Source organism: Garra rufa, chromosome 25, assembly GCF_049309525.1.
Source record: "Garra rufa chromosome 25, GarRuf1.0, whole genome shotgun sequence".
NCBI lineage: Eukaryota > Metazoa > Chordata > Actinopteri > Cypriniformes > Cyprinidae > Garra > Garra rufa.
In genome coordinates this window covers 8,976,636-9,003,095 of record NC_133385.1, presented here as the reverse complement: position 1 = coordinate 9,003,095, position 26,460 = coordinate 8,976,636, and the positions used below count along the sequence as shown (strand labels likewise).

Genomic DNA, 26,460 nt, shown 5'->3' with positions numbered 1-26,460 from the left:
CACATTAGAAAACACACACACACACGTTAATATTAGGCGATATTATCTGATTAGCAGTTGAGGGTTCAGGGGAATATCAGGTCAACGCTTAATTGGGTCAACTTGATCAGCGAACAGGAGATTCCAGCAATGGCTTATCTAGCATATAACGATAAAAGCAATGTGTTCATCAGGGTCAAATTTGTATGTTTTGCATGGACTGTCTCGTAATACCTCATATGGTCGTCTCCAGGTTCATCGCAGTCTCCATCCCTCTCAATTACAACCGCAAACACGTGGACCAGCGACAGATTGTCCTGCTTTCCGCCACGTGGATCCTGGCTCTGGCCGTGGCGTCCCCCGTGATGTTCGGAATCACAACGTCCCCAACCGGGACCACAGCGAATGCAAGCTGGAGGACAACAACTACGTGGTGTATTCCTCCGTCTGTTCCTTTTTCGTGCCGTGCCCCATTATGCTTTTGCTGTACTGCGGGATGTTCCGAGGCTTGAGGAAATGGGAGGAGGCGCGGAAGGCCAAGCTGAGGAGCAGCATGCAGGCCTGCAGAAAGCTTCAGGAGGCCGCCGCGTCCTTGCAGCCGCTGTCCGGCCTACCGCCTCCTCTGCCGCCCGTCATCGAGAAAGACTCCTTAGAGGAGCTCGACCAGGATCAATACCCCGATCCGGACAGCCCGGATCCCGTGTGCATGCTCGCCTACCCCGCTGGGAGCTACAATCAAGATCAAAACCAGAACCGGCAACGGAAGAGGCCAAAATAAACGGGAGGGAGCGGAAAGCAATGAGGGTGCTTCCTGTTGTAGTAGGTAAGTAAGTTATTAAAATGTGACCCTGGACCACCAAAACCAAGTCATAGGGTCAAAGGATCATCTAAAAGTTGAATAAATAAGCTTTCCACTGACGTATGGTTTGTTAGGATAGGACAATATTTGGCCGAGATACAACTATTTAAAAATATGAGGGTGCAAAAAATCTAAGTTGTCCAAATGAATTTCTTAGCAATGCATATTACTAATCAAAAATACGTTTTGATATATTTATGGTACCAGATATCTTCATGGAACATGATCTTTACTTAATATCCTAATTTAAAAAAAATTTAATTAAATTTAAATGTAAATTAATTTTAAAATGCAGTTTCTGAGTGAAAATTGTTTCTTTACTTCTACACATTTGTTTCTAAAAATTATTATTATTATTGTGATCAATAACAACAACACATTTAAATTTTTTTTAATGACTTAAATAACAAACCTGCAATGGAGAAAACAATAATCAACTTTCACAACCTTAGAGCTTACATTTTATTATTGTATTATTTATTATTATTATTATTATTAATTAATAAATATATGAATAAACTATTTTATTATTAATATTTTAGTATTGTAATTAATTATTTAAATCATTATTAAATAATTATAGTAATAATAACAACTATTGTTAATTATTGTTAATAATAATAATATAGCTTACATTTTACTTATTGTATTATTGTTATTATTATTAATAATATATAATAATATAATATAATAATATAAATTAATAGTTGTTATTTTTAATAATATTTAATTAATTACATTAAATCATTAATAATTATATTATTAATACTAATAATAACAACAACAAATTGTATCGTTTTATTTTAAAATACAACAAAAATCCACTTGTACAACCTAAACCTTAAATTGGACTTTTTATTATTATTGTTATTACTAATAATATTAATTATATTAAATAATTATGAATAAATTAATATAATATTATTATTATTGTTATTAATTTTATGTTATTACCAAGTCTAAAAAATTAATTTACTTTTTAATTTGACTTTTACAATCTGACCTCACATTCAACTTATTTTTAAGTGTTATAAATGCAATATTAAAGTCAATATTATACATTCAGTATACGCATAGAACAAGTAAATGCATGTCAATTAAACAGATACCCCATAAAGACATTTATGCGAAAAGCAAACTTTTAATTTATATTTTTAATTTTTATATGTGTATTTATATAGGTATGTATGCATGTATTTATGTTTCATTTGTGTTTTTTTTTATTTACAATATTTTCATGGCTAATTTGCAGACTGTTTGAAGGGGACATTTATAATGACATGACATTTTTTTTGTAATTTAAAAATATCAACAATTTATTTTTAAAGTAACCTCTTAACAAAGAGCAACCAACATTTTTTTTATTTTGAAAATATGAAAAGCTTCTTTGAATTAATAATATCTTTTTTTTTTTCAAATAACTTGCATTTATAATCAAATAATAGAGACAATTTATATGACATGCATTTTCAATAAATTACAGGAATCATTTTTTAATAAAAAAGTAGAATGGCTAAAAAAAAATTGACAGATCATGGATTATTAAAGTACTATTAAAGCTTCTGTAAACTCTTTATGGTGTTTATCATTAATCATCAAAGGCATTGAGTGGCTGTTAGCTTTGATTCAACCATAAAATGCCCCCGGAAAAAAGCTGATGCTTATTTACACCTCTGCTTTCTCTTTTCTCCATCTGAGGTGTTGTGAATTCAAAAAAACAAAGGAAAAAAAAGCCTATCGCTTCTGAACTGGGCTTAGAGGAGTGATTACAAACACTCTTTCCACGTGTGCTGAAACGAGGAACTCCTCCGGCCCTCATTGGCTAATCATTCCTCACCAATCCTGCAATCCGATTATGATGTAAGCCTCACTGTAGTCCAGCAGGCAGAGTGGGGGCAGCCGTCACATTAAGACGTGCACTTATCCTCTTCACGGGTTCCTGGGAGATATGCCACCGACGTGCTCTGTACAGTACTGACAGTACTTGCCAATCCTTTCACCCCTTGTCAACCTGAGTACAGACAAGAGAGAGAGAGAGAGAGAGAGAGAGAGAGAGAGAGAGAGAGAGAGAGAGAGAGAGGGACAGTTAAAGGTCAGGACTTCCACAATGCACATGGCCAGTTATGTTCAAAAGCTCAATCTCAGATTACATGTTTTTTTATTGATACATGTAAAATAAAAGCCAAAGCACTCCACATTGGACCCCATTGATTTATACACTCTAAGATGCTCTTAAAAATTGTTCTTTTAAGAACTGAAGTCAGAATTGCATGATATAAACTCACAATTGTGAGCTAAAATGTCAGAATAGCAGGATATAAACTTGCAATCGAGAGAAACAAAGTCAGAATTATGAGATATAAATGCAATTCTAAAAACATTTTTTTCTCTTTCCCCTCAAAATTGGACTTTAAAGCTCGCAATTGCTTTATATCTCATATTCTGAGAAAAAAAAGTCAGAATTGCGAGATATATACTCGCAATTGCAAGGAAAAAAGTTTAGAAAAGTCAGGATTGCAAGATACAATCTCAGAATTATTTAAAAAAAAGTCAGAATTGCGATATACAAACTCACATTTGCTAGAAAAAAATGTCTTGCAATTATGAGTTTACATCACACAATTCTGAGGAAAAGTCAGAATTGTGAAAATTGTGTGATATACAATTCTGAGTCTCTTTTCGCCCTCAAAATTAGACTTTATATCTTGCAATTGCTGTATATCTCACAATTTTGAGAAAAAAAGTCGTAATTGCACAATATAAACAAATCTGAGAAAAAGTCATAATTGCAAGATACAAATTCACAATTACAAGAAAAGTCAGAATTGCGAGATACAATCTCAGAATTGTGAGAAAAAACTCACATTTGCTAGAAAATATATTTTGCAATTATGAATTTAAATCACGCAATGCTGAGAAAAAAGTCGGAATTGTGCAATGTAATCTACCAATTATGAGAAAAAAAGTCAGAATTGCGATACACAAATTCGCATTTGCTAGAAAAAAATAGCTTGCAATTATGAGTATATATCATGCAATTCTGAGAAAAATACTTGGAATTATGCAATATAAACTCAATATAAACAACTCTGAGAACATATTTTCTCTTTCCCCTCAAAATTGGACTTTATAGCTGGCAATTGCTTTATATCTCACAATTCTGAGAAAAAAAGTCAGAATTGCGAGATATAAATTCACAATTACGAGAAAAGTCAGAATTGTGAGATACAATCTCAGAGTTGTGAGAAAAAAACTCAGAATTGCAATATACAAACTTATATTTGCTAGAAAATATATCTTGCAATTATGAGTTTAAGTCACTCAATGCTGAGAAAAAAGTCAGAATTGTGCAATATAAACTCACAATTCAAAGAAAAAATGGTCTCTTTCCCTCAGAATTGGAGTTTATAGCTTGAGAAAAAAAAGTTGGAATTGCCCAATATAAACTTGCAATTCAGAGAACTTTTTTTTTTATTTCCCCTCATAAATTCACAATTACGAGAAAAGTCAGAACTCGCATTATCTAGAAAAAATATCTTGCAATTATGAGTTTATATCATGCAATTGTGAGGAAAAAAGTCAGAATTGTCACATCTTTTCTGACTTTATAACTCGCAATTGTGAGTTGTAAGATAAAAAGTTGCAATAACATTTTAATTTTTTTTAATTCACTGGCAAAAATTGGCTTCCATAGAAAGGTTCTTTACACTTTTAAAAATAAAAGTTTCAAAAGTTTTAGGTTTTGCAGCCATGCGTAGAAAAACTGTTTTTGGTTATCCAAAGAACCTTCCAGTCATCAGTTCAGAAAAGAACTCTCTTTGCTTAGTTTGAAGAACATTTTAATAATCTGAAGAACCTTCTTTCCCAGTAAAGAACCTTTGTGGAATGGAAAGATGTTAAAGGTTCTTTGTGAAACTATTGATGCCAGAACTTTCATTTTAAGAGTGTAGGGAAAAACAATGGTTCTTCTATGGAATCACTTTGAAAAAAAAAATAACGTTTTGGAAACTTTATTTGTACGTGCAGAGATATGGTGACTTTATGGTGACTTTCAGCCATCCTACTGTACCTGTTCTCTCATTCCTCTCATTTCTGATGGATGACAGATCTGTGAAACCTAGCGGGAGCGGGACAGATAGATTGCTGGCTCATATTTCTGATGAGAGCGACCATATGTTAGTTCTGTGCTTCTGTCTGGAAGCTCTCGGAGTAAAATAACATATCTGAGATAATGCTTGCTTAGTTAAGAAATATATGTCTGCTTCCAAAAAGCGATTTAAAAACCTGTAAAATAAAGAGGACAGGTTTAGAATGTAATCCTGTAAATTGTCCATGCCAACAGACAATATCGTTCTGTTCTTTTATAAGTGTGTCCTGCAGTTATTTATCTACTGCTTTAAATGCGATAAAGTTGAGTGGATTGTGACTGACTATCATTGTTTTTATCGCTCATCAAATGGAAAACAAAACTAAAATTGTTCTAAATGTGATTCCAGCAATATTGTTCCTCTATGTCCTGTGTTGCCAAGTCTGTTGTTTTTCCTGCGAAATTGGGCTACTTTTACTCTATTGCCGTGGGTTGTTTTTTCAGTCTGCAGGTTAAAACGATTTTCCCAGAATGCGATTTCAACAGATGAAAAAACATGATTAGGCTAGTTTTCAGTAGCAGTTGGGCTGGCTTTGGCTTTCACAGACCTGGCAACCCTGTCTGTGTTGTTATCATTATAGAATTAGAATGAATATTAAAACTTGTCGTCTTGTCATCTGCCACCTTAAATGCTGGATTATGAATTCTGATGTCAATGTTTTTATCGTTCAACAGCTGAAAAAAATATCTTATTAAAAACATAATAGTTAACATTACAGCTGTCGGACTTTTTCGTTTATGGTTAGCGGTTTGAATTTTTGAGTCTAATGATAACTATATTACTATGTTCTGTTTATTATAAGTGCGCAATGGAGTTTTGTCATCTGCTGCTTTTAATACCCACAGTCTATAGAGTAGATTCTGATTGGCTGTCAATGTTTTATCACTCATCAGCTGGAAAATAAAAACGTTCTGAAAACGATTCAAACAATATTGTTTCACTAATGGTATGTGCACACCAAAAGCGAATTTAAATATTTGTGTGAATAGTAGACAAAAGTCAATGCAAAGTTGCAATTGAATGCAAATTTATGTCAGGTGACGTGAATGACACGAATTGAGCACCGCAACTGCTGCAAACATGCAATATCACATCTTCCACGCAAGTTGAAAAAATTTCAAGTCGAACGTAAAATGCATCTGTAAGAAAATTTAAGCAAATTGAATTATTCTCACGAGTAGATTACATAGAAAGTCAATGCATAAACGGTAACAGATGCAAATTATCGTCGGGCGACGCAAATGGCGTGTATTGGGTGCCGCGAATGCCGCGTACGCATGATATCGCGTCCTCCATGCAAATTTCAACTTGAAAGGGAAATTACATTGCGTCTGTAAGCAAATTTAAGCAAATTTAATTATTTGCACAAGTAGATTACATACAAAGTCAATGCAAAGATGTGGATAGATGCATATTCATGCCAGGCGACACAAATAATGTGAATTTGGTTCCGCAATTGCCACGAACATGCGTCATCGTTCCATGAATATTCTGTAACCTCTGTAAGCGAATGTAAGGTGTAATGCGCGATATCGCATGTTCGCAGCAAGCACAGCTGGCAATTCACGTTACTTGTGTGGCCCCTGCATGAATTTGCATCTATCCGCATCTTTGCATTGACTTTGTATTGTGTTATCTACTCGTGGAAATAATTAAGTTAATTTAAGTGAATGTAATTATTCGCACAAGTAAATTACATTAAGTCAATGCAAAGACGCGAACAGGTGCAAATTAATGCCAGGCACCGCAAATGACATGTCTTAGGCTCCGCGATTGTTGCAAACATGCGATATCGCGTCTTCTGTGCAAGTTGAAAATTCAGCTTGAACAGAGAATTCTGTTGTGCATGTTAGCAAATTTAATCAAATGTAATTATTTGCACGAGTAGATTACATGCAAATTCAATGCAAAGACACGGATAGATGCTAATTCATACCAGGTGACATGAATGACATGAATTTGGCGCCACGAAACATGCAATATCTTCCGTGCAAGTTAGTGATGGGGACGAGACCGCCTATGCCGAGTCCGAGTCAAGACCGAGTCTTTGAAGGGTCGAGACCGAGTCGAGACCGAGTTCGTAGGCTTTCAAATACAGTCGAGTCCGAGTCAAGACCGAGTCTTTAAGGAGTCGAGACCGCATCGAGACCGATCAAAAAAAAGAGCAGATTTTCATGATTTACTTACATTTAACATCACCCAAGTATCATATTCAGCCATTAATTCAAGAACGGTAGAGTGGGGATTGTTGGCTATAGGAGCAGTCTAGCTGGCACACTTGTCTACCAAACTTTTTCTCAGAATAATATTTTAAGACTAGGGAGCTCAGCTGGAGTCAAAATTTAGTAGGCCTATGGCATGATGTCACCATTTGATTAAAGTTGAAGGTGTTGCATTTTGATACTAATAACAGCAATATATAAATAACTTATAAACAGTTACATCATACAATTTACAATGTTCCAAAATCTTACTCATTACATACTGTATTTTAACAGTCTACAATTAACAACAATAGAGAGCCTTTTAGAACCCTTACCCCCCAACAAACAAACAAACAAAAAACTGTCAGAAGAGATTCAGAAAGTTCAAACTTCAAAGTGTGACATTTAATTATAGCAACCAGTTAGTTATATCATTAACACAATTTACTTCACAATGTTCCAAAATCTTATATGTTACATTTTTAACAGTCTACAGTCGTGGCCAAAAGTTTTGAGAATTACATAAATATTGGAAATTGGAAAAGTTGCTGCTTAAGTTTTTATAATAGCAATTTGCATATACTCCAGAATGTTATGAAGAGTGATCAGATGAATTGCATAGTCCTTCTTTGCCATGAAAATTAACTTAATCCCGAAAAAAACTTTCCACTGCATTGTTAAGAAGGCTTCAGGGCATCCAAGAAAGTCCAGCAAGCGCCAGGATGGTCTCCTAAAGAGGATTGAGCTGCGGGATCGGAGTGTCACCAGTGCAGAGCTTGCTCAGGAATGGCAGCAGGCAGGTGTGAGCACATCTGCACGCACAGTGAGGACAAGACTTTGGGAAGATGGCCTGGTGTCAAGAAGGGCAGCAAAGAAGCCACTTCTCTCCAAAAAAAAAAACATCAGGGACAGATTGATCTTCTGCAAAAAGTATGGCGAATGGATTGCTGAGGACTGGAGCAAAGTCATATTCTCAGATGAAGCCTCTTTCCAATTGTTTGGGGTATCTGGAAAAAGGCTTGTTGTCCTGTGTCCTTGTTGTCCTGTGTCATGCCAACAGTAAAGCATCCTGAGACCATTCATGTGTGGGGTTGCCATGAATAAAGAATGGTACCAAAACACCCTCCAACAGCAACTTCTTCCAACAACCAACAACAGTTTGGTGAAGAACAATGCATTTTCCAGCACGATGGAGCACCGTGCCATAAGGCAAAAGTGATAACTAAGTGGCTCGGGGACCAAAACGTTGAAATTTTGGGTCCATGGCCTGGAAACTCCCCAGATCTTAATCCCATTGAGAACTTGTGGTCAATCCTCAAGAGGCGGGTGGACAAACAAAAACCCACTAATTCTGACAAACTCCAAGAAGTGATTATGAAAGAATGGGTTGCTATCAGTCAGGATTTGGCCCAGAAGTTGATTGAGAGCATGCCCAGTCCAATTGCAGAGGTCCTGAAAAAGAAGGGCCAACACTGCAAATACTGACTCTTTGCATAAATGTCATGTAATTGTCCATAAAAGCCTTTGAAACGTATGAAGTGCTTGTAATTATATTTCAGTACATCACAGAAACAACTGAAACAAAGATCTAAAAGCAGTTTAGCAGCAAACTTTGTGAAAACTAGTATTTGTGTCATTCTCAAAACTTTTGGCCACGACTGTACAATGAACAACAATAAAGACAATATCTTTCAAAGCCTTTGCTGCGCAGCATAGCACCATGGGATATATTTCATTGATTATTAGGCCTATTATTATTATTATTATTACTATTATTATTATTCAAAAGTTTGTAATAGTTAATATTTTAGAATATATACCATGAAATGTTGACATTTAAAAACATGGGTCTCGGTCTAAAATTACGAGTCCACCTCCTTCCAATGAAGGTCGAGACCGAGTCAAGACCGAGTATTTTTGCTTTCAAGTCCGAGACGAGACCGAGTAAGCAAAAAATGGTCTCGAGACCGGACTCGAGTACTACAACACTAGTGCAAGTTGAAAAATTTCAACTCAAACAGGAAATTCTGTTGTGTCTCTAAGTGAATTAAAGTGAATGTAATTATTTGCATGAGTAGATTACATACAATGTCATTGCAAAAACACAAATAGATGCAAATTCACACCGGAAAACAAATGATGCGAATTTGGTGACGCGATTGCCGTGAACATACGGTATTGTGTCTTCTGCTGAAATGTTCTAACTGAAAATTTGTATGACACATCACAATCAGTCAAAACTTATTGCCATATCCGTTTGCTTTAGAAAATGGAGTGATGATTTTATTTGCGCTAGTGACACAAAAAGCATCCAACAAGTAATCTAAAGTGATGAGAATATTTGTATTTAGTGAAAGTGAAAGTCGTGACGTATTGTCAAGTAAGGTGACTCATACTCAAAATTGGACCTCTGCATTTAACCCATTCAAGTGCACACATACAGCAGTGAGAAGTGAACTCTCACACACACACACACACACACACACACACACACACACAAACTGTGAACACACACCGGAGTAGAGGGCAGCCATTGCTCCAGTGCCCGGGGAGAAACTGGGGGTTCAGTGGCTGACTCAAGGACACTTCAGTCATGGTATTGAAGGTGGAAAGAGCACTGTTCATTCACAATCCCCACCTTCAATTCCTGCCGGTGTGGGAATCGAACCGGCAACCTTTGGGTTACAAGCCCAACTCCCTCACCTCCATGGCTGCCCCCTTTAGTGTTTAATGATGTTTCATTAACAAAGTTCGGGAGAAGCGCGTCAGATACTTAGCGTAAACAGCACAAGAGGAGCCCACTCAAGTCAATCAGCGCCATAGGTTTAAATACAGCGGACTCACCTCCATTCACTTGATGGTTTATCAGTAACTGGTTCGTCCATCTGCTAAACATGTCGCAAAGACAAACTTCAACGTCAGAAGACGACTCCGGCTCTCCTCTGGTCGGTCCCAGGACCGAGCCTTCCCCGCACCTCGCTCCAATCGAGCCCCAGGCTTCAGCTCGTGGCCGCCGCTCGGCCCGAACGGTCTCGCATCGACCACGGCGCCTCGGCTTGCCCTCGCCTCCTCCGGCGAGAACTCCAACCGACTCCCCGGCATCTTCCTACCGCTCGGTCAGGCCGTCAATTCCACCAATTGAGAAGTGGACTATGGCGAGTCTCAAAGCAGCGCTGGCCAAATCCGACGTCCAGCCCTCACGCAAGTTAAACAAAAAAGAACTGTTTAACTTGTACAAAAATTTGCAGCCAACTAACCTCTCTCCAGAGCCTCCTCGAACCCCGAGGACGCTCAAGAGGAAACACAAAACTCCGGCCGCGCCGACGCCAGCATCTTCCTTCCGTGTGAGACCTCACACGACACCGGCTGCAGCCCAGCCCTCCACCGCTGCTCCTCCCCCAGCAACGCCTGGGCCTGCAGCCCAAGCGAGCGATTGGCCGCTTCCTCCGCCAATCTCAGCCTCGCAACCAACCTCTTTCCTCACGGAGTTTGCAGCTCAAGCGAGCGCTCGGCCTCACTGGCCGCAACACACAGCTCCGCATCCCGCTGCCGTCAGCTCGGGGCTCGCAGCTCAAGCGAGCGCTTGGCCACACTGGCCGCAACACACAGCCCCGCCTCCCGCCGCCGCCGGCGCGGATCTCACAGCTCAAGCGAGCGCCTGGCCGCACTGGCTGTCATACACAGCCCCGCCTTCCGCTGCCGCCGGCTCGGAGCTCGCAGCCCAAGCGGCCGCTTGGCCGCACTGGCCGCCTCACGCAGCCCCGCCCCCCGCTGCCGCCGGCTCGGGGCCCGCAGCTCAAGCGAGCGCCTGGCCGCATTGGCCGCCACACACAGCCCCTCTGCCAGCCTCCTACAGTTCACTTCTCCAAGCAAAACCACAGTACTCACTCTTCACCGCAACGCCGATGCCCATGCCATCAAATGCCACTGCTGCAGAGCCTCCCCAAGTGGCCCACAGCATCAGAGCACAGATACTAACAGGTGTGGATGTCGATCTCTCCTCTCTTCTCTCCCTTCTGCCTACCTCTGACTCAAATCGCCATATAGACTGTGGGGATTTCTCGGTCACTTTAAAAAACCCAAATCCCCTTTCATCACGTCTACTTTCTTTTTCTGAATTTTCCATTGCTTTCAGCAGGTTCACCGAAATCATCTGTTCAGCCTTCCCCCATAGGCGACGCGAACTCAACGACTATTTGGCGATCATTGCCGAGCTTGCGTTGTCCTATGGGGGCGTGCATTTTTACACTTACCACAAGCTTTTTTCAGCAAAGTGTGCCGTGCGCGTTGCGCAATGGAACCAATGCCCATACTGGGGCGCTCTTGACCCAGATCTCCACAGCAGGGTGTTTTTGGGCTGTAGGAGTATTTCGTGTGCAGTCTGCAGATCAGTCGCCCACTCCACTATGACCTGCCCACAAATCCTTCCCTCCATACCACCATGTCCAGTCTCTACCCCCGTGAAATCCTCCAGTTACGTCCCAAGATCCGCAACCACGGCAAACCCTGAACCCACCCAAACAGATCCATCCGCAGCAGACAGCAGATACCCGTGCCACTCCTTCAACAACGGGAGATGTGCCAGACAGCGCTGTCGCTACCTCCATGTCTGCAACTTCTGCGGAGGTGCCCACGCCCGCATCATCTGTCCCGTTCACAAATCCATCAATAAAAAATCTAAAAATTACCTTTCGACTCCTGTGAATATTTTGCACCTAGCCATCGAACTCGCCCACCATCCAGACAAAGTTTTTACTGATTATCTCTTGTCTGGGCTCAGCCATGGTTTTAACCCCGGTGTCGAATGTGCGCTTTCCCAAAATACCATTTGCAACAATCTTCAATCCGCCCTCGCAGACCCCGATGTTGTAAATAACCTAATCAAAAAAGAAGTCAATTCAGGCTTCATGATCGGTCCCTTTGACTATCCCCCGTTTGAAGTCTTTCGCATCAGCCCTATTGGAGTGGCCACAAGAAAATTTTCTGGTAAAAAACGTCTAATTATTGACCTATCATCACCCCATAATTCCCCGGTCCCTAGCATCAACAGCCTGATCCCACTCAATGAATTTTCTCTCAGGTACCACGACATAGACCAGGCAGTCGAATTAATTAAAATCGCAGGCCGAGGAGCCTGGCTCGCAAAGGTAGACATCACTGCCGCATTCAAAGTGATGCCCATCCATCCAGACTCATGGCATCTATTCGGAGTTCGATGGTTCGAGAAATTCTACTTTGCCGTCCGTCTCACTTTCGGTTGCAAGAGCAGCCCCAAAATATTCGACATGCTATCGGAAGCTGTTTGCTGGATCCTGTCGAACAACTATGCAATCCCCCACCTCATTCACCTTCTCGATGATTTCCTCGTCATTTCGCCTCCTGACGCGATCCCAGCCGCACATATACTGACAATCCAAAGAGTATTTTCCGAGCTCGGGATCCCCATCGCTCGGGAAAAATCTGAGGGTCCCGCCACATCGATCGAATTTTTAGGCATCAACCTAGACTCAGTTAAGTTTCAGGTCTCCCTGCCTAAAGATAAGATCGATAGGATAATTCTTGTCTCCTCTTCCCTCCTCAACAGCCCAAGCTGCTCCAAACGCGAACTCCTCTCTCTGCTCGGGCACCTAAATTTTGCCATGCGCATCATACCACAAGGACGCCCCTTTATCTCGCACCTTCTCTCACTCGCCTCCTCCGTTCATGCTCTCGAGGATCTCATTTGCCTATCTCACGCGTGCCGCGACGAGCTTAGGCTCTGGATAATGTTCCTTAAACAATGGAACGGCCTTTCCCTCTTTTACAACAACCTCGTCTCTTCTCCCATTGACATCCAACTATTCACAGACGCAGCGCCCTCCGTTGGCTTCGGGGGGTTTTACCAAGGTCGCTGGTTCGCGTCTCCATGGCCCCCCCAGCTGCAGGGTTCCCCCCAGTCCTCAGCTTTTTTTGAGCTCTACCCCCTTGTGGTAGCAGCATACCTGTGGGGGAACGAATGGGCTTCTAAAAGCATCTTAGTGCATTGCGACAACGAAGCAGCCGTTCAGTGCATTAATAAAGGCCGCTCTCATTCCCCTGGCCTCATGCCTCTCATAAGACGCTTAATATGGATCTCGGCATGCGACCAATTTATTTTAGTTGCCAAACACGTTCCAGGTTCAGAAAACCAAATCGCTGACTCCCTATCTCGCTTTCTGTTTCAGAAATTCAGGACGCTGGCTCCAGAGGCGGAACAATCCCCAACTCCAGTTCCTCATTATTCAGAACTAATATTCCCGTAAACCACCCAATGAAACACCTTCTCGATGCATCCCTCAACACCATCCTCCAAGCAGTCTCGCCGAGAACCCTCCAGTCATACACAACTGCGTGGAAATGCTTCAAAGCTTTCCACCTCTCATACAACACACCCTTCCCCGATTTTTCCCTACTCTCAATCACCTCATTTATCTCCTTTCTCAACAAGGTCAAGGGACTCCAAGCCGGCTCCATCAAGGGCTACCTAAGCGGCATCCAATTCTTCCACAAGCTGCTGTTCGGCGCACCCTCACCCGGGATAAACAACTCGCAAACCGCCCTTCTGATCAGGGGAATCCAACGGTCCCGGCCCACCCGGCCTGACCCCAGACTTCCCATAACGCTAGACATCCTCACAAAATGCATCCATACCCTCCGCACCAGTTACCAGCCTCTCAGTACCGCCCGGACACTCGATGCTATGTTCATTTTAGCCTTCTTCGGGTTCCTCAGATGCTCGGAACTCACCATCTCTTCTAAATTCGACCCAGATACCAATCCCACCATTTCAGATTTAACAGTACTCGATAACGGTACAATTTCCTTCCTCATTAAACAAAGCAAGACAGACCAAGCCAAAAAAGGCCACCTCATCTACATCTTCAACCTCCCTTCTCCAATCCAACCCTACCAGTCCATCCTTCAGTTTCTCCGCCTCAGGAATACCCAGGCTAAATCCCCCCGCGAGCCCTTGTTCTTAGACGAAGCCAAAAGACCTGCTAATCGCTTCTGGTTCCAAAAACATCTCAAGTCCGTCCTGCAATCATCAGGCATCCCAGCAGGAAATTTCTCAAGCCACTCTTTTCGCATCGGGGCAGCAACATCAGCAGCCCAGAAAGGCCTCTCTAAACAGCAGATCCAAACCCTAGGAAGATGGTCATCAGAAGCCTTTCAGAGCTACATCAGAACTAGCCAGTCACATATCAAAGAAGCCCACCAAACCCTCATCAGCCCATAAGCCACCCAAAGTAACCTTCTCCAGGTCTCCCTATCCCCCCGCCTGGTGCAATGCTAGGAGTCTTGATCTCCCATCATTGCCTTGAGAGCCCTCCCAGGCGGGTCTTTTTCTCCCTCCCGGCCCGGCGGGCCTAACCCTACACCTTTCCCCTGCCTGGTGCAATGCTAGGAGTCTTGATCTCCCATCATTGCCATGAGAGCCCTCCCAGGCAGGTTCTTTCACTTTCCCTTCCCGCCCGGCCGGCCAGACTCTACGCCTCCTCCCCCCGCCTGGTGCAATGTTAGGAGTCCCGATCTCCTATCATTGCCATGAGAGCCCTCCCAGGCGGGCTTGTCTTTCCGCCTCCCGCCCAGCGGGCCAAATGTCATGCCTTCCTCTGTCCGATGCAACGTCCCCGCCTGGTGCCATGCTAGGAGTCTTGATCTCCTATCATTGCCATGAGAGCCCTCCCAGGCAGGTTCGTTCAGTTTTCCCTTTCCACCCAGCGGGCGGGCCAAACGCTACACCTTTCCCCTGCCTGGTGCAATGCTAGGAGTCTTGATCTCCTATCATTGCCATGAGAGCCCTCCCAGGCAGGTTCGTTCAGTTTTCCCCCTTTCCACCCAGCGGGTGGGCCAAACGCTACACCTTCCCCCTGCCTGGTGCAATGCTAGGAGTCTTGATCTCCTATCATTGCCATGAGAGCCCTCCCAGGCAGGTTCGTTCAGTTTTCCCTTTCCACCCAGCGGGCGGGCCAAACGCTACACCTTTCCCCTGCCTGGTGCAATGCTAGGAGTCTTGATCTCCTATCATTGCCATGAGAGCCCTCCCAGGCAGGTTCGTTCAGTTTTCCCCTTTCCACCCAGCGGGCGGGCCAAACGCTACACCTTCCCCCTGCCTGGTGCGATGCTAGGAGTCTTGATCTCCTATCATTGCCATGAGAGCCCTCCCAGGCAGGTTCGTTCAGTTTTCCCTTTCCACCCAGCGGGCGGGCCAAACGCTACACCTTTCCCCTGCCTGGTGCAATGCTAGGAGTCTTGATCTCCTATCATTGCCATGAGAGCCCTCCCAGGCAGGTTCGTTCAGTTTCCCCTTCCCACCCAACGGGCGGGCCAAACGCTACGTCTTCACCCTGCCTGGTGCAATGCTAGGAGTCTTGATCTCCTATCATTGCCATGAGAGCCCTCCCAGGCAGGTTTTTCTCTCATCCCCCCCACCCAGGGGCTAAACTCTCCCTCCCCCCCGCCTGGTGCAACGCTAGGAGTCTTGATCTCCCATCGTTGCCAAGAGAGCCCTCCCAGGCGGGCTTTTCATTCTACCTCCCCGCCGGTGAGAGCCCTCCCGGTCGGGCCTACATACTCGCCGCCCACAAGCGAGACTCATCTATCCAACGCCACGTGCCATAAATCTCCCGCCTATCATCTCAGTAGTCCTTCCGACCCCAAACCACGTACTCCAACATCAACAGCTGGCAGGGCCTACCTGACCGTAGCCTCAAACCAGAGCACTCTGGCCTGCCTACCTGCCAACTTCCCGATCATCAGCCCCCGTCACATTAGTGTCTATTTTGGGGGGTGTCTTTAATCCGGCGGCTGTCCTTCTATCTATTTGCTTTTTGGGGGGTACTCTGGGTTCGGGCCATCCCCGAGCTCGGAGCCCTTCACCGGACAGCGCGCCAAACATGCATTTCTATTCTCCGGCTAATTATATGTAAGCGCGAACTCGTGAAATGATGTTTCATTAACAAAGTTCGGGAGAAGCGCGTCAGATACTTAGCGTAAACAGCACAAGAGGAGCCCACTCAAGTCAATCAGCGCCATAGGTTTAAATACAGCGGACTCACCTCCATTCACTTGATGGTTTATCAGTAACCCTCCACCACCCCATCTCCTCACTCCGAGTTCTCACTACTTCTATTGGGGGGTACTCTGGGTTCGGGCCATCCCCGAGCTCGGAGCCCTTCACCGGACAGCGCGCCAAACATGCATTTCTATTCTCCGGCTAATTATATGTAAGCGCGAACTCGTGAATTTAGTGTTTGGCGTTATAACTGAGGACTACTCTCATAAAATTTTAATGATTATAAAAACTTTATAGTTGTCATTAGTTATCGTCCTTGGTGTAAACGGCCCTTTAAAGATCTCCAGATGGTTTCCTAGGTAGACCTTTTATGGTACACTTTAGTTTACAGTAATAAACAATACTGAAAACTGAATTGATTGATTGCAATCAAATGAATTGTGAAAGGAAATAGTTTGCACGCATTAGCAACTGAAAACATTTATAATTTGAGATTAGATGTCATTCTAGAGAGCATTTTGTTGAACAACTTGTCTGTTGAATACTTTTTTTTTTACCTGTCATCATTTGTCCATCTCCAGGTGCCTTCCTGTTCTGCTGGACACCATTCTTCGTAGTGCACACGATGAGGGCTCTCTGCGAAGACTGCTACATCCCTAGCAGCATCTCTAGCATCGTGACCTGGTTAGGCTATGTCAACAGCGCCATCAACCCCATCATCTACACCGTCTTCAACACGGAGTTCAGGAAGTTCTTCCGGAAGTTCCTGCCGACTCTGCCCAACTGCTGCTAGCCGGAACGCGCTCTCTGCGAATGGTTTATGAACAAAACACACCCAAAAGTATAAATAAACCAGACAAATGATGCTTACATGTAAATACAGCATGTTGTATGAAACAAGTATGGTTATAATGCACTAAGATATTTGCTGCCATTATGTTTTTACTTTACGGTTTAATTTTTTATGTTTACATCCTTCATGAAACACAAGCAGAATGAATTGTTCATAAATTATTCTTACGTAAACTGTCATTTCATGAAATAAATACAGATCAAATTCGTGTAAAAAAAGTGACGTGAATTACTCGCATGATGTTTTTTGCATCACTGAAGCGGATAAAAGCATGACGCAAGCTCTCCTCAACTTCTGATAGAATCGGATGTGTCAAAAAGTTCTTTACTGATTGGCTTGGAGACAACACATAATACGAACTTCCTACTTGAGTTGAAAATTTCTAACTTGCGCATAAAATGCAGTTGAGACGAATATTGCGTGTTTGTGGCAATCAAATACAAAAGTTGCCATGCCAACCTGCTACTGTAAACAAAGGCTTGCAACACTTGCCCCGCCTCTGTGGTCTTCTGATTGGTCCACTGTTTTGGAACTGACATGATGAACCAAATAATTTGAGTGAGTCATTTACGCTGGAACCACTTGACTCAAACTCATGACTTCGATCTTTCATTTCAAGAGATTAACTAGCAAAAACCAGATCAAATAAAAAATTTATTTTCAAATTTCAACATCGCTTTTAAGGATTTTAAAAAGCACCTATAGTGATGGGTGAAACAGAGCTTTTCGAACTCTGAATCACAGTTTCGAAGCACTTCAATCGTATCATGTTTTGCGAATCATTTGATTTAGATCAGAACTTTGCGTATTAGGAACCATTTGATTCAGATCGGGACTTTGCGTAATGCGGAACATTCCGCAAATTGAATGATTTGCATCTGCGCTCCGATTTCTGATCTAAAATGATGGTTTGTGAATCATTATTCAGATCGGAACTTCCGTGCAGGTTCACAAATCATTTGACTTAGATCGAAACTTTGTGTATGGTGAATCAGTTGATTTCAATCGGGACTTCAAGTAGTGTATTGAGAATCATTTAATTTAGATCGGAACTTTGCGTATTGGGAATCATTTGATTCAGATCGGGACTTTGCGTTTCGCAGAACATTCACAAATTATTATTCGGATCGGAACTTCATTGCATGTTCGCAAATCATTTGACTTAGATCGGAACTTCAGAGTGGGATCTTGAATCATTCCACAAATTGAATGATTCTGTGAATTAAATGATTTGCGATCTCTGCTTTGAGTCTTGATCTGAAAAAATGGTTTGCGATTATTCAGATCGGGAATTCGGTGCAGGTTTGTGAATCATATGACTTAGATCGAAACTTTGTGTATCGTAAATCATTTGATTTTAATCGGGACTTCAAGTCGTGTATTGCCAATCATTTGATTTAGATTGGAACTTTGTGTATCGGGAATCATTTGATTCAGATCGGGACTTTGTGCATCGTGAAAGATTCCGCGAATTGAATAATTTGTGATCCGCACTCCAAGTTTTGATCTGAAATGATGGTTTGCGTATCATTATTTAGATTGGTACTTCGGAGTGGGTTCGCAAATCTTTCGCTTTAGATCGGAACTTCAGAGCGGGTTCTTGAATGATTCCGTGAATTAAATGATTTGCGATCGGCGCTCAGAGTCCTGATCTGAAAAAATGGTTTGCAATTATTCCAATCTGGAATTTGCTGCAGGTTTGTGAATTATTTGACTTAGATCTAAACTTTTTTTGTATCGCAAATCATTTGATTTCAGTCGGGACTTCAAGTCGTGTATTGCAAATCATTTGATTTAGATCGGAACTTTGTGCATCAGGAATCATTTAATTCAGAATGAGACTTTGCATAAGGTGAAACATTCCAAAAATGTAATGATTTGTGATGGAGGCACCGACTCCTGATCTAAAATGACTTTAGTGCAGCTTTGCGAATCTTTTGCTTTAGATAGGAACTTCAGAGCAGGTTCTTGAATCATTCCATGATCTGCGATCCATGCCCGAGTCCTCATCTGAAATTATGGTTTCCGATTATTCAGATCAGGAATTCGGTGCGGGTTTGTGAATCATTTGACTTAAATAAAAACTCATGTATTACAAATTCGATTTAGATCGGAACTTTGCGTATTGGGAAACATTTGATTCAGATCGGGACTTCGCAAGTCGCAAATCACTCCATGAATTGAATAATTTGCAATCCGCGCTCCGAGTCCTCATCAAAATATTGGTTTGCGAATCATTATACAGATCAGGACTTTAAAACAGATTCGCAAATCTTTTTCTTTAGGTCGGAACATCAGAGCAGGTTCTTGAATTATTCTGTCAATTGAATGATTCGCTATCCACACCCAAGTCCTCATCTGAAAAGATGGTTTCTGATTATTCAGATTGGGAATTTGGTGCAGATTCTCGAATCATTTGATTAAATTCAAGGTTTCAGAAAGCGTATCTTGAGTCATTTGTTTTAGATCAGGACTCCGGAGCGGTTTCACAGATCTTTTTTTTAGTAAAAATAGTGAAAATGACGGTTCTGGATTTCAGTTTCGATTCCTTTTCAATCAGTCGTCCAGCCCTAGTAAATAGTTCATAAAACTAGTGCTACATGAATTGTTACAAACGTAAAACACATGCTGTGAATTGTTCGTAAAAATCATTTTTAGATAAACTAGACTTCTGTATGAAGTTTACACACAAAAAAAAGTGAAGAAACATGGAATAATGCAAAAATACATAGATAATGTGACATGCCGAACAAATCAGAATGAACTTACACAAAAATGGCTTTACAAACAATTGCAACATTTCATTCTGTTTGTATTTTGTAAACGAGCCACAGTTAATGCTTTGAAGCTTCTATGACAGGAATGGCTGTGCAATGATCTGCTATCTACAATGGCCTCTTTTTGCCATTACTGTTCTCATGTGATACACGAAGAAGCTCATCGAGCAGCCCATGAGCCTACGAGACAAAGACGCTCATTTTCTATCTGACTGCACTGGCTTTCACCTGAAAAATATGTTTTCCACAGACAAGAACTACTTTGTGCTGATGTCCAAAAGAGGAGATAAAGACAAGAGCCCAAATATCTGTATTTTATGTATTCACCTAGCGAACAACTTCCGAAAACCAGAACTAAGAAGACTGTGACCAGGAGTTTTACTAAAGGAGGATGTTGGGGGGAAAAAAAAGAACAAAATGCTGACGCTACTTGTTTTAGAAACAATAACTCAAGCGAATCGGCTATATGAATGAACAAATCTCTTAATGTGGGGATTAAAACTGAATCAATGCAATCAAAAGTGTTGAATCTGCAAACAAGAACTGATTTTGTACGATTCTGGAGAACTGTCAGCTTGTTTGAACGCTGAGGCATATATAGGTTAGATGTTCGTTGCTGATTGTTTTCATGCCTTTCATGTTATTTGTACCCTTCAGGTCACGCAGTGTTCATTAAAAGCTGGAAATGAGTGGTTTGATTTGAGCGAAAATGGTGTTAGAATGTAAAAGCAATATTTAGAATTTGCCGTCTGTGGATTTTCTGAGTTATTGGTTTCATTGTCTACATTGTAGATTACATGCTTGCTGCTTTTGATAAATAAATAAAAAAAAATACAAATGAGAGTTTTAGGGGTATATTCCCAGTATACTGTAGAAGTCTTGAAGGAATAGTTCTCTCAAAAATTACAATTTGATTCCAAGATTTGTCATATAATTTAATCCATTAATTGATGGACTGGAGTGGTGTGGATTACTTGTAATCCACAAGTAATCCACACCACTCCAGTTCATCAATTAATGTAATGCAACTTGTAGATCACTTACATTATTTGTGGATTACTGTGATGTTTTTCTCAGCTGTTTGGACTCTCATTCTGACGGCACCCATTCACTGCAGAGGATCCATTGGTGAGCAAGTGATGTAATGCTACATTTCTCCAAACCTGATGAAGAAACAAACTCATCTGCATCTAGGATGGCCTGAGGGTGAGTCCATCCTCAGCAAATTTTCTTTATTGGGCGAACTATTCCTTTAAGTTTGGGAACCCATGATCTAGAGAAAACAAGACAGTTAGCAATTATCTGGATGTGCATTATTAAAGCAGAATATTCTATCGCTATTAATTATTTACAGTCTGTCAGATTCACATAACAAGGTTTTTTCTTCCATATGCTGATGACTAAGCAGGTATTAGTTTTTCGATAAAATGTCATCAACTTCCTTCATTCTTTATGCGAAGAAGTTTCTTTTTTACTTCAAAAACATTAAAATGTAATTTCCTTAAAAGTACAGCTATGGGTGATCTCAAGGTCAAACAGAGATGGTGACGTGTGTCCTTCTGTGACGCAGGGGGCGAATGTATTTCCTGATGCTTTTTAAATGAGACATGTCGAAACTTATTATGCTCAGAAAACCACAGCGGCAGTCACTGCCTGTCCGGGTTCATTCCACCCACTCTCTCCTCATGCAAAAAAGACGGAGACCTGTCAAGCAACACCTGAGACAGCTAAAAGCCATCTAGCAGTCTAAGTATGACCAAAACATAGGCATAATGCCGCATGTGGAGAACCTCTAGATATGCTTTCAATGCTCAGGAGGTCTCATTCGAGAATTTATGCATGTATGTTGTCTCGGATGTTTCTTTGCGATAAAAATAGTCAGAAATGAATCAGCAGTTGACGTACAGTAAGATTAGTGAGTTATAAAATAAATATGAACAGGAGTTCAGATTAATGTGAGATTACTTACTTTTTCTCAAGAGAAATATATGGGAAGCAGGAGGCTTCAGGTTTCCATATATTCTCCATTGTTGATATTGGCGTCGATGAAAGAAATCGATCTGTAATTTATATTTACTATTAATTAGAAGCTACAAAAAGCTTAAAAGAGGAACTGCTAAACGCATAAATATAAACAAGATTTTCTGAAGAAAATATGTGTTTTTTGTCTTTGCAAAACCACCATCCTAGATGCTGAGTGGTTGCTAGGCCATTGCTTTGCAGTTACTTGTGCATTTCGCTTCTGGGGTGTTCAGAGTGGTTGCCAGGGTGTTGCTGTGCAGTTACTTATATATTCTGAGTGGCTGTTTGTGCTGCAAAGCAGCCTCTGGGTGTTCTAAATGGTTGCCAGGGTGTTCCTGTGCATTTACTTATGTGTTATGAGTGGTTGTTGTTTGTGAGGGAGTTCGGTAGATGCCTGACTTCTGCTATGCAGTTACTGGGGTGTTTTAAGTGGTTGTTTGTTGCTAAGCAGTTTCTGGGTTGTTCTGTGTGGTTGGCAGGGCATTGCTATGCAGTTACTTATTTGTTCTGAGTGGTTTGTGTGGGTGTTCTAGGTGGTTGCTAGGGTGTTGCTAAGCAGTTACTTATGTGTTCTAAGTGGTTGTTTGTGAGGGGGTTCTAGGTTGTTGCTAGGGTGTTGCTATGCAGTTACTTGGGAGTTCTGAGTGGTTGTTTGTGTTGCTAAGCAGCTTCTGGGGTGTTGTTTGTAAGGGTGTTCTGTGGTTGCCTGACCGTTGCCATTTAGTTACTTACATGTTATGAGTGGTTGTTTGTGTTGCTAAGCAGCTTCTGGGGTGTTCTGAGTGGTTGTTGTTTGTAAGGGTGTTCTGTGGTTGCCTGACCGTTGCTATGTAGTTACTTACATGTTCTGAGTGGTTGTTTGTGTTGCTATGCAGCTTCTGGGGTGTTCTTGTGGTTGTCTAGGCTTTGATATGCTGTCACTTATGTGTTCTGAGTGGTTGTTGTTTATAAGAGTGTTCTGTGGTTGCCTGACCATTGCTATGCAGTTACTTACATGTTCTGAGTGGTTGTTTGTGTTGCTAAGCAGCTTCTGGGGTGTTCTGGGTGGTTGTCAGGGTGTTGCGATGCAGTTACATATGCTTTCTGAGTGGTTGTGAGGATGTTCTGTAGTTGCCTGGCTGTTGCTATGCAGTTACTGGGGTGTTTTAAGTGGTTGTTTAAGTTGCTAAGCAGTTCCTGGGGTGTTCTTGTGGTTGTCAAAGTGTTGATATGCAGTCACTTATGTGTTCTGAGTGGTTTTTGTTTGTAAGGGTGTTCTGTGGTTGCCTGACCATTGCTATGCAGAAACTTACATGTTCTAAGTGGTTGTTTGTGTTGCTAAGCAGCTTCTGGGGTGTTCTGAGTGGTTGCCAGGGTGTTGCTATGCTGTTACATATGCTTTCTGAGTGGTTGCGAGGATGTTCTGTAGTTGCCTGACTGTTGCTATGCAGTTACTGGGGTGTTTTAAGTGGTTGTTTATGTTGTTAAGCAGTTTCTGGGGTGTTCTGAGTGGTTGCCAAGGCATTGATATGCAGTCACATGTGTTCTGAGTGGTTGTTGTTGTTCGTAAGGGTGTTCTGTGGTTGCCTGACCGTTGCTATTTAGTTACTTACATGTAAGTGGTTGTTTGTGTTGCTAAGCAGCTTCTGGGGTGTTCTGGGTGGTTGCCAGGGTGTTGCTATGCAGTTACATATGCTTTATGAGTGGTTGTGAGGATGTTGTGTAGTTGCCTGACTGTTGCTATGTAGTTACTGGCGTGTTTTAAGTGGTTGTTTAAGTTGCTAAGCAGTTTTTGGGGTGTTCTGAGTGGTTTCCAAGGCGTTGTTATGCAGTCACCTATGTGTTCTTAATTGTTAGTTGTTGTTTGTAAAGGTGTTCTGAGTGGTTGTTGTTTGTAAGGGTGTTCTGTGGTTGCCTGACCGTTGCTATGCAGTTACTTACATGTTCTGAGTGGTTGTTTGTGTTGCTAAGCAGCTTCTGGGGTGTTCTGGGTGGTTGTCAGGGTGTTGCGATGCAGTTACATATGCTTTCTGAGTGGTTGTGAGGATGTTCTGTAGTTGCCTGGCTGTTGCTATGCAGTTACTGGGGTGTTTTAAGTGGTTGTTTAAGTTGCTAAGCAGTTCCTGGGGTGTTCTTGTGGTTGTCAAGGTGTTGATATGCAGTCACTTATGTGTTCTGAGTGGTTTTTGTTTGTAAGGGTGTTCTGTGGTTGCCTGACCATTGCTATGCAGAAACTTACATGTTCTAAGTGGTTGTTTGTGTTGCTAAGCAGCTTCTGGGGTGTTCTGAGTGGTTGCCAGGGTGTTGCTATGCTGTTACATATGCTTTCTGAGTGGTTGCGAGGATGTTCTGTAGTTGCCTGACTGTTGCTATGCAGTTACTGGGGTGTTTTAAGTGGTTGTTTATGTTGCTAAGCAGTTTTTGGGGTGTTCTGAGTGGTTTCCAAGGCGTTGTTATGCAGTCACCTATGTGTTCTTAATTGTTAGTTGTTGTTTGTAAAGGTGTTCTGAGTGGTTGTTGTTTGTAAGGGTGTTCTGTGGTTGCCTGACTGTTGCTATGCAGTTACTTACATGTTCTGAGTAGTTGTTTGTGTTGCTAAGCAGCTTCTGTGGTGTTCTGGGTGGTTGTCAGGGTGTTGCTATGCAGTTACATATGCTTTCTGAGTGGTTGCAAGGATATTCTGTAGTTGCCTGACTGTTGCTATGCAGTTACTGGCGTTTTAAGTAGTTGTTTAAGTTGCTAAGCAGTTTTTGGGGTGTTCTGAGTGGTTTCCAAGGCGTTGTTATGCAGACACTTATGTGTTCTTAATTGTTAGTTGTTGTTTGTAAGGGTGTTCTGAGTGGTTGTTGTTTGTAAGGGTGTTCTGTGGTTGCCTGACTGTTGCTATGCAGTTACTTACATGTTCTGAGAGGTTGTTTATGTTGCTAAGCAGCTTCTGGGGTGTTCTGTGTGGTTGCCAAGGCTTTGCTGTGCAGTTACTTATGTGTTCTAAGTGGTTGTTTGTGTTGCTAAGCAGCTTCTGTGGTGTCCTGACTGGTTGCCGAGTTGTTGCTATGCAGTTGTGTTCTGAGTGGTTGCTGAGGTGTTTTAAGTGGTTGTTTGTGTTGCTAAGCAGTTTCCTGGGTGTTCTGGGTTGTTGCTATGCAGTTATCTAGGCATCCTAAATGGATCCAAAAGATCCCCACCCACAATCCTCTACGAGATTCTTGATTTGATGCAAACCATAAGCCTGAGGACTTTCAAAAGTACTGAAGGGTTTGTTCAATGAAAAGATAAATTACCCGTCTTCCTGAAGAGTGAACATCCTTCCTTTCACAAGTTGAAGGGTCACAACAGCTTTCCAAAAATAAACCTAAACTTAACACACCAGAATCTCCATTCGGAAAAAAGGAGCATCTTCTAAGCAGAATCCCTAATATAGACTTCATTACCATTACTAACATGGAAATGTCAGAAAAAAAAAACAAGCTTTTAGTGTAAATGTCAGATCTCAACAGGTTCTGACAGGAAACACTCTGACGGTGCCTCATCTTTCGAGAATAACCCCAGTTTTTCCAAGCCCTCCCACTGAGGTGACTGAATAGAAAATAGATCAGGTGGAAAATATAGATATACACAAACAAGTGGGTGTTTTCTATACTTACAGCTGGATGAAAATGAAGGAGTATCATTTGCACAAAAATCATTTACTCACCTTCATATCATTCCAAATCCGACTTTCCTCAGCTTCAATTGCGTCCTACACATATGAGATTTTTCAGATTTATACACAACGTAAATGTAATATTACAAGTGAACAACGTTAACTTCAACTGAAAATGACATGCCAATCATAATCATAATCGTAAAAGTGCTTTTCCTGTAACACACTAAAACAAAAATAATGAGAAAACGAAATGTCAGTTTATTCCGAATCTAAAACAAGAAACTGTACAAATGAACACGAGAATGAGTAAATGACTGATTTTCAAAGACCTTCAAAGACTAACTCCTGCAAGGTCCTTATTGTTCAGTTCGCCCTAGACAGACATAAATTCTCACGAGGGCATTTCTGTACTCCAGGTTTTTAAGAGAGCAATATTACAGATCTGACCTTGATATGAGAACACATATCAAGAAATGAGAGACAGATGGAAGGAAAGACAGAGAGATAGTGAGTGAAAGGAGGAAGATTTGACAAGACAACCCCGGAGAATCTTTTCCTCAAGCACGGAGAGCCTTCATTCAGGACTTCTGCTGAAGACAGGATGTTCCAGCTTCAATACAGGTTAAGCTCTACCGACAGCGTTTGTCCTTTAGGACAGAGCCTGAATTATAATTCTATTACTGTGATTATCTGGTTAACTTTTAAGGCAATGGAGTCCATTTTTGTTTTGTTTTTTTTGTTTTTTTTTTAAGGTCAGGCCTTTCAAACAACAGTATATGCCATAGGTATGCCATGAAACCCACTGTCATATTTGTTCTGTGTAGCATCTGTTGCTTCACTGACCTGCGTAATGGAAAACTTCTGCCGTTCGGTTCAAATGCGTCTCTTTAGATAATTCTGGCGTCACTGACTGGCGTTTTGGCTTTGGCTAAAGCTGCTAAGTGCCCTTCCCATAATTC

General features: G+C 41.8%; 1 protein-coding gene across 1 annotated transcript in view; it reads left to right on the top strand.

Annotated features, from left to right (window-relative positions):
- drd4a (dopamine receptor D4a) overlaps positions 1 to 19,157 on the top strand; it is a 20,151-nt gene extending 994 nt beyond the window's left edge. The window contains 4 exon segments of the mRNA XM_073832197.1: positions 174 to 354; positions 357 to 746; positions 749 to 802; positions 16,806 to 19,157. Coding sequence (XP_073688298.1) covers positions 174 to 354; positions 357 to 746; positions 749 to 802; positions 16,806 to 17,017 — 837 coding nt within the window. The 3' untranslated portion in view covers positions 17,018 to 19,157.
- Positions 19,158 to 26,460: the final 7,303 nt, after the last annotated feature.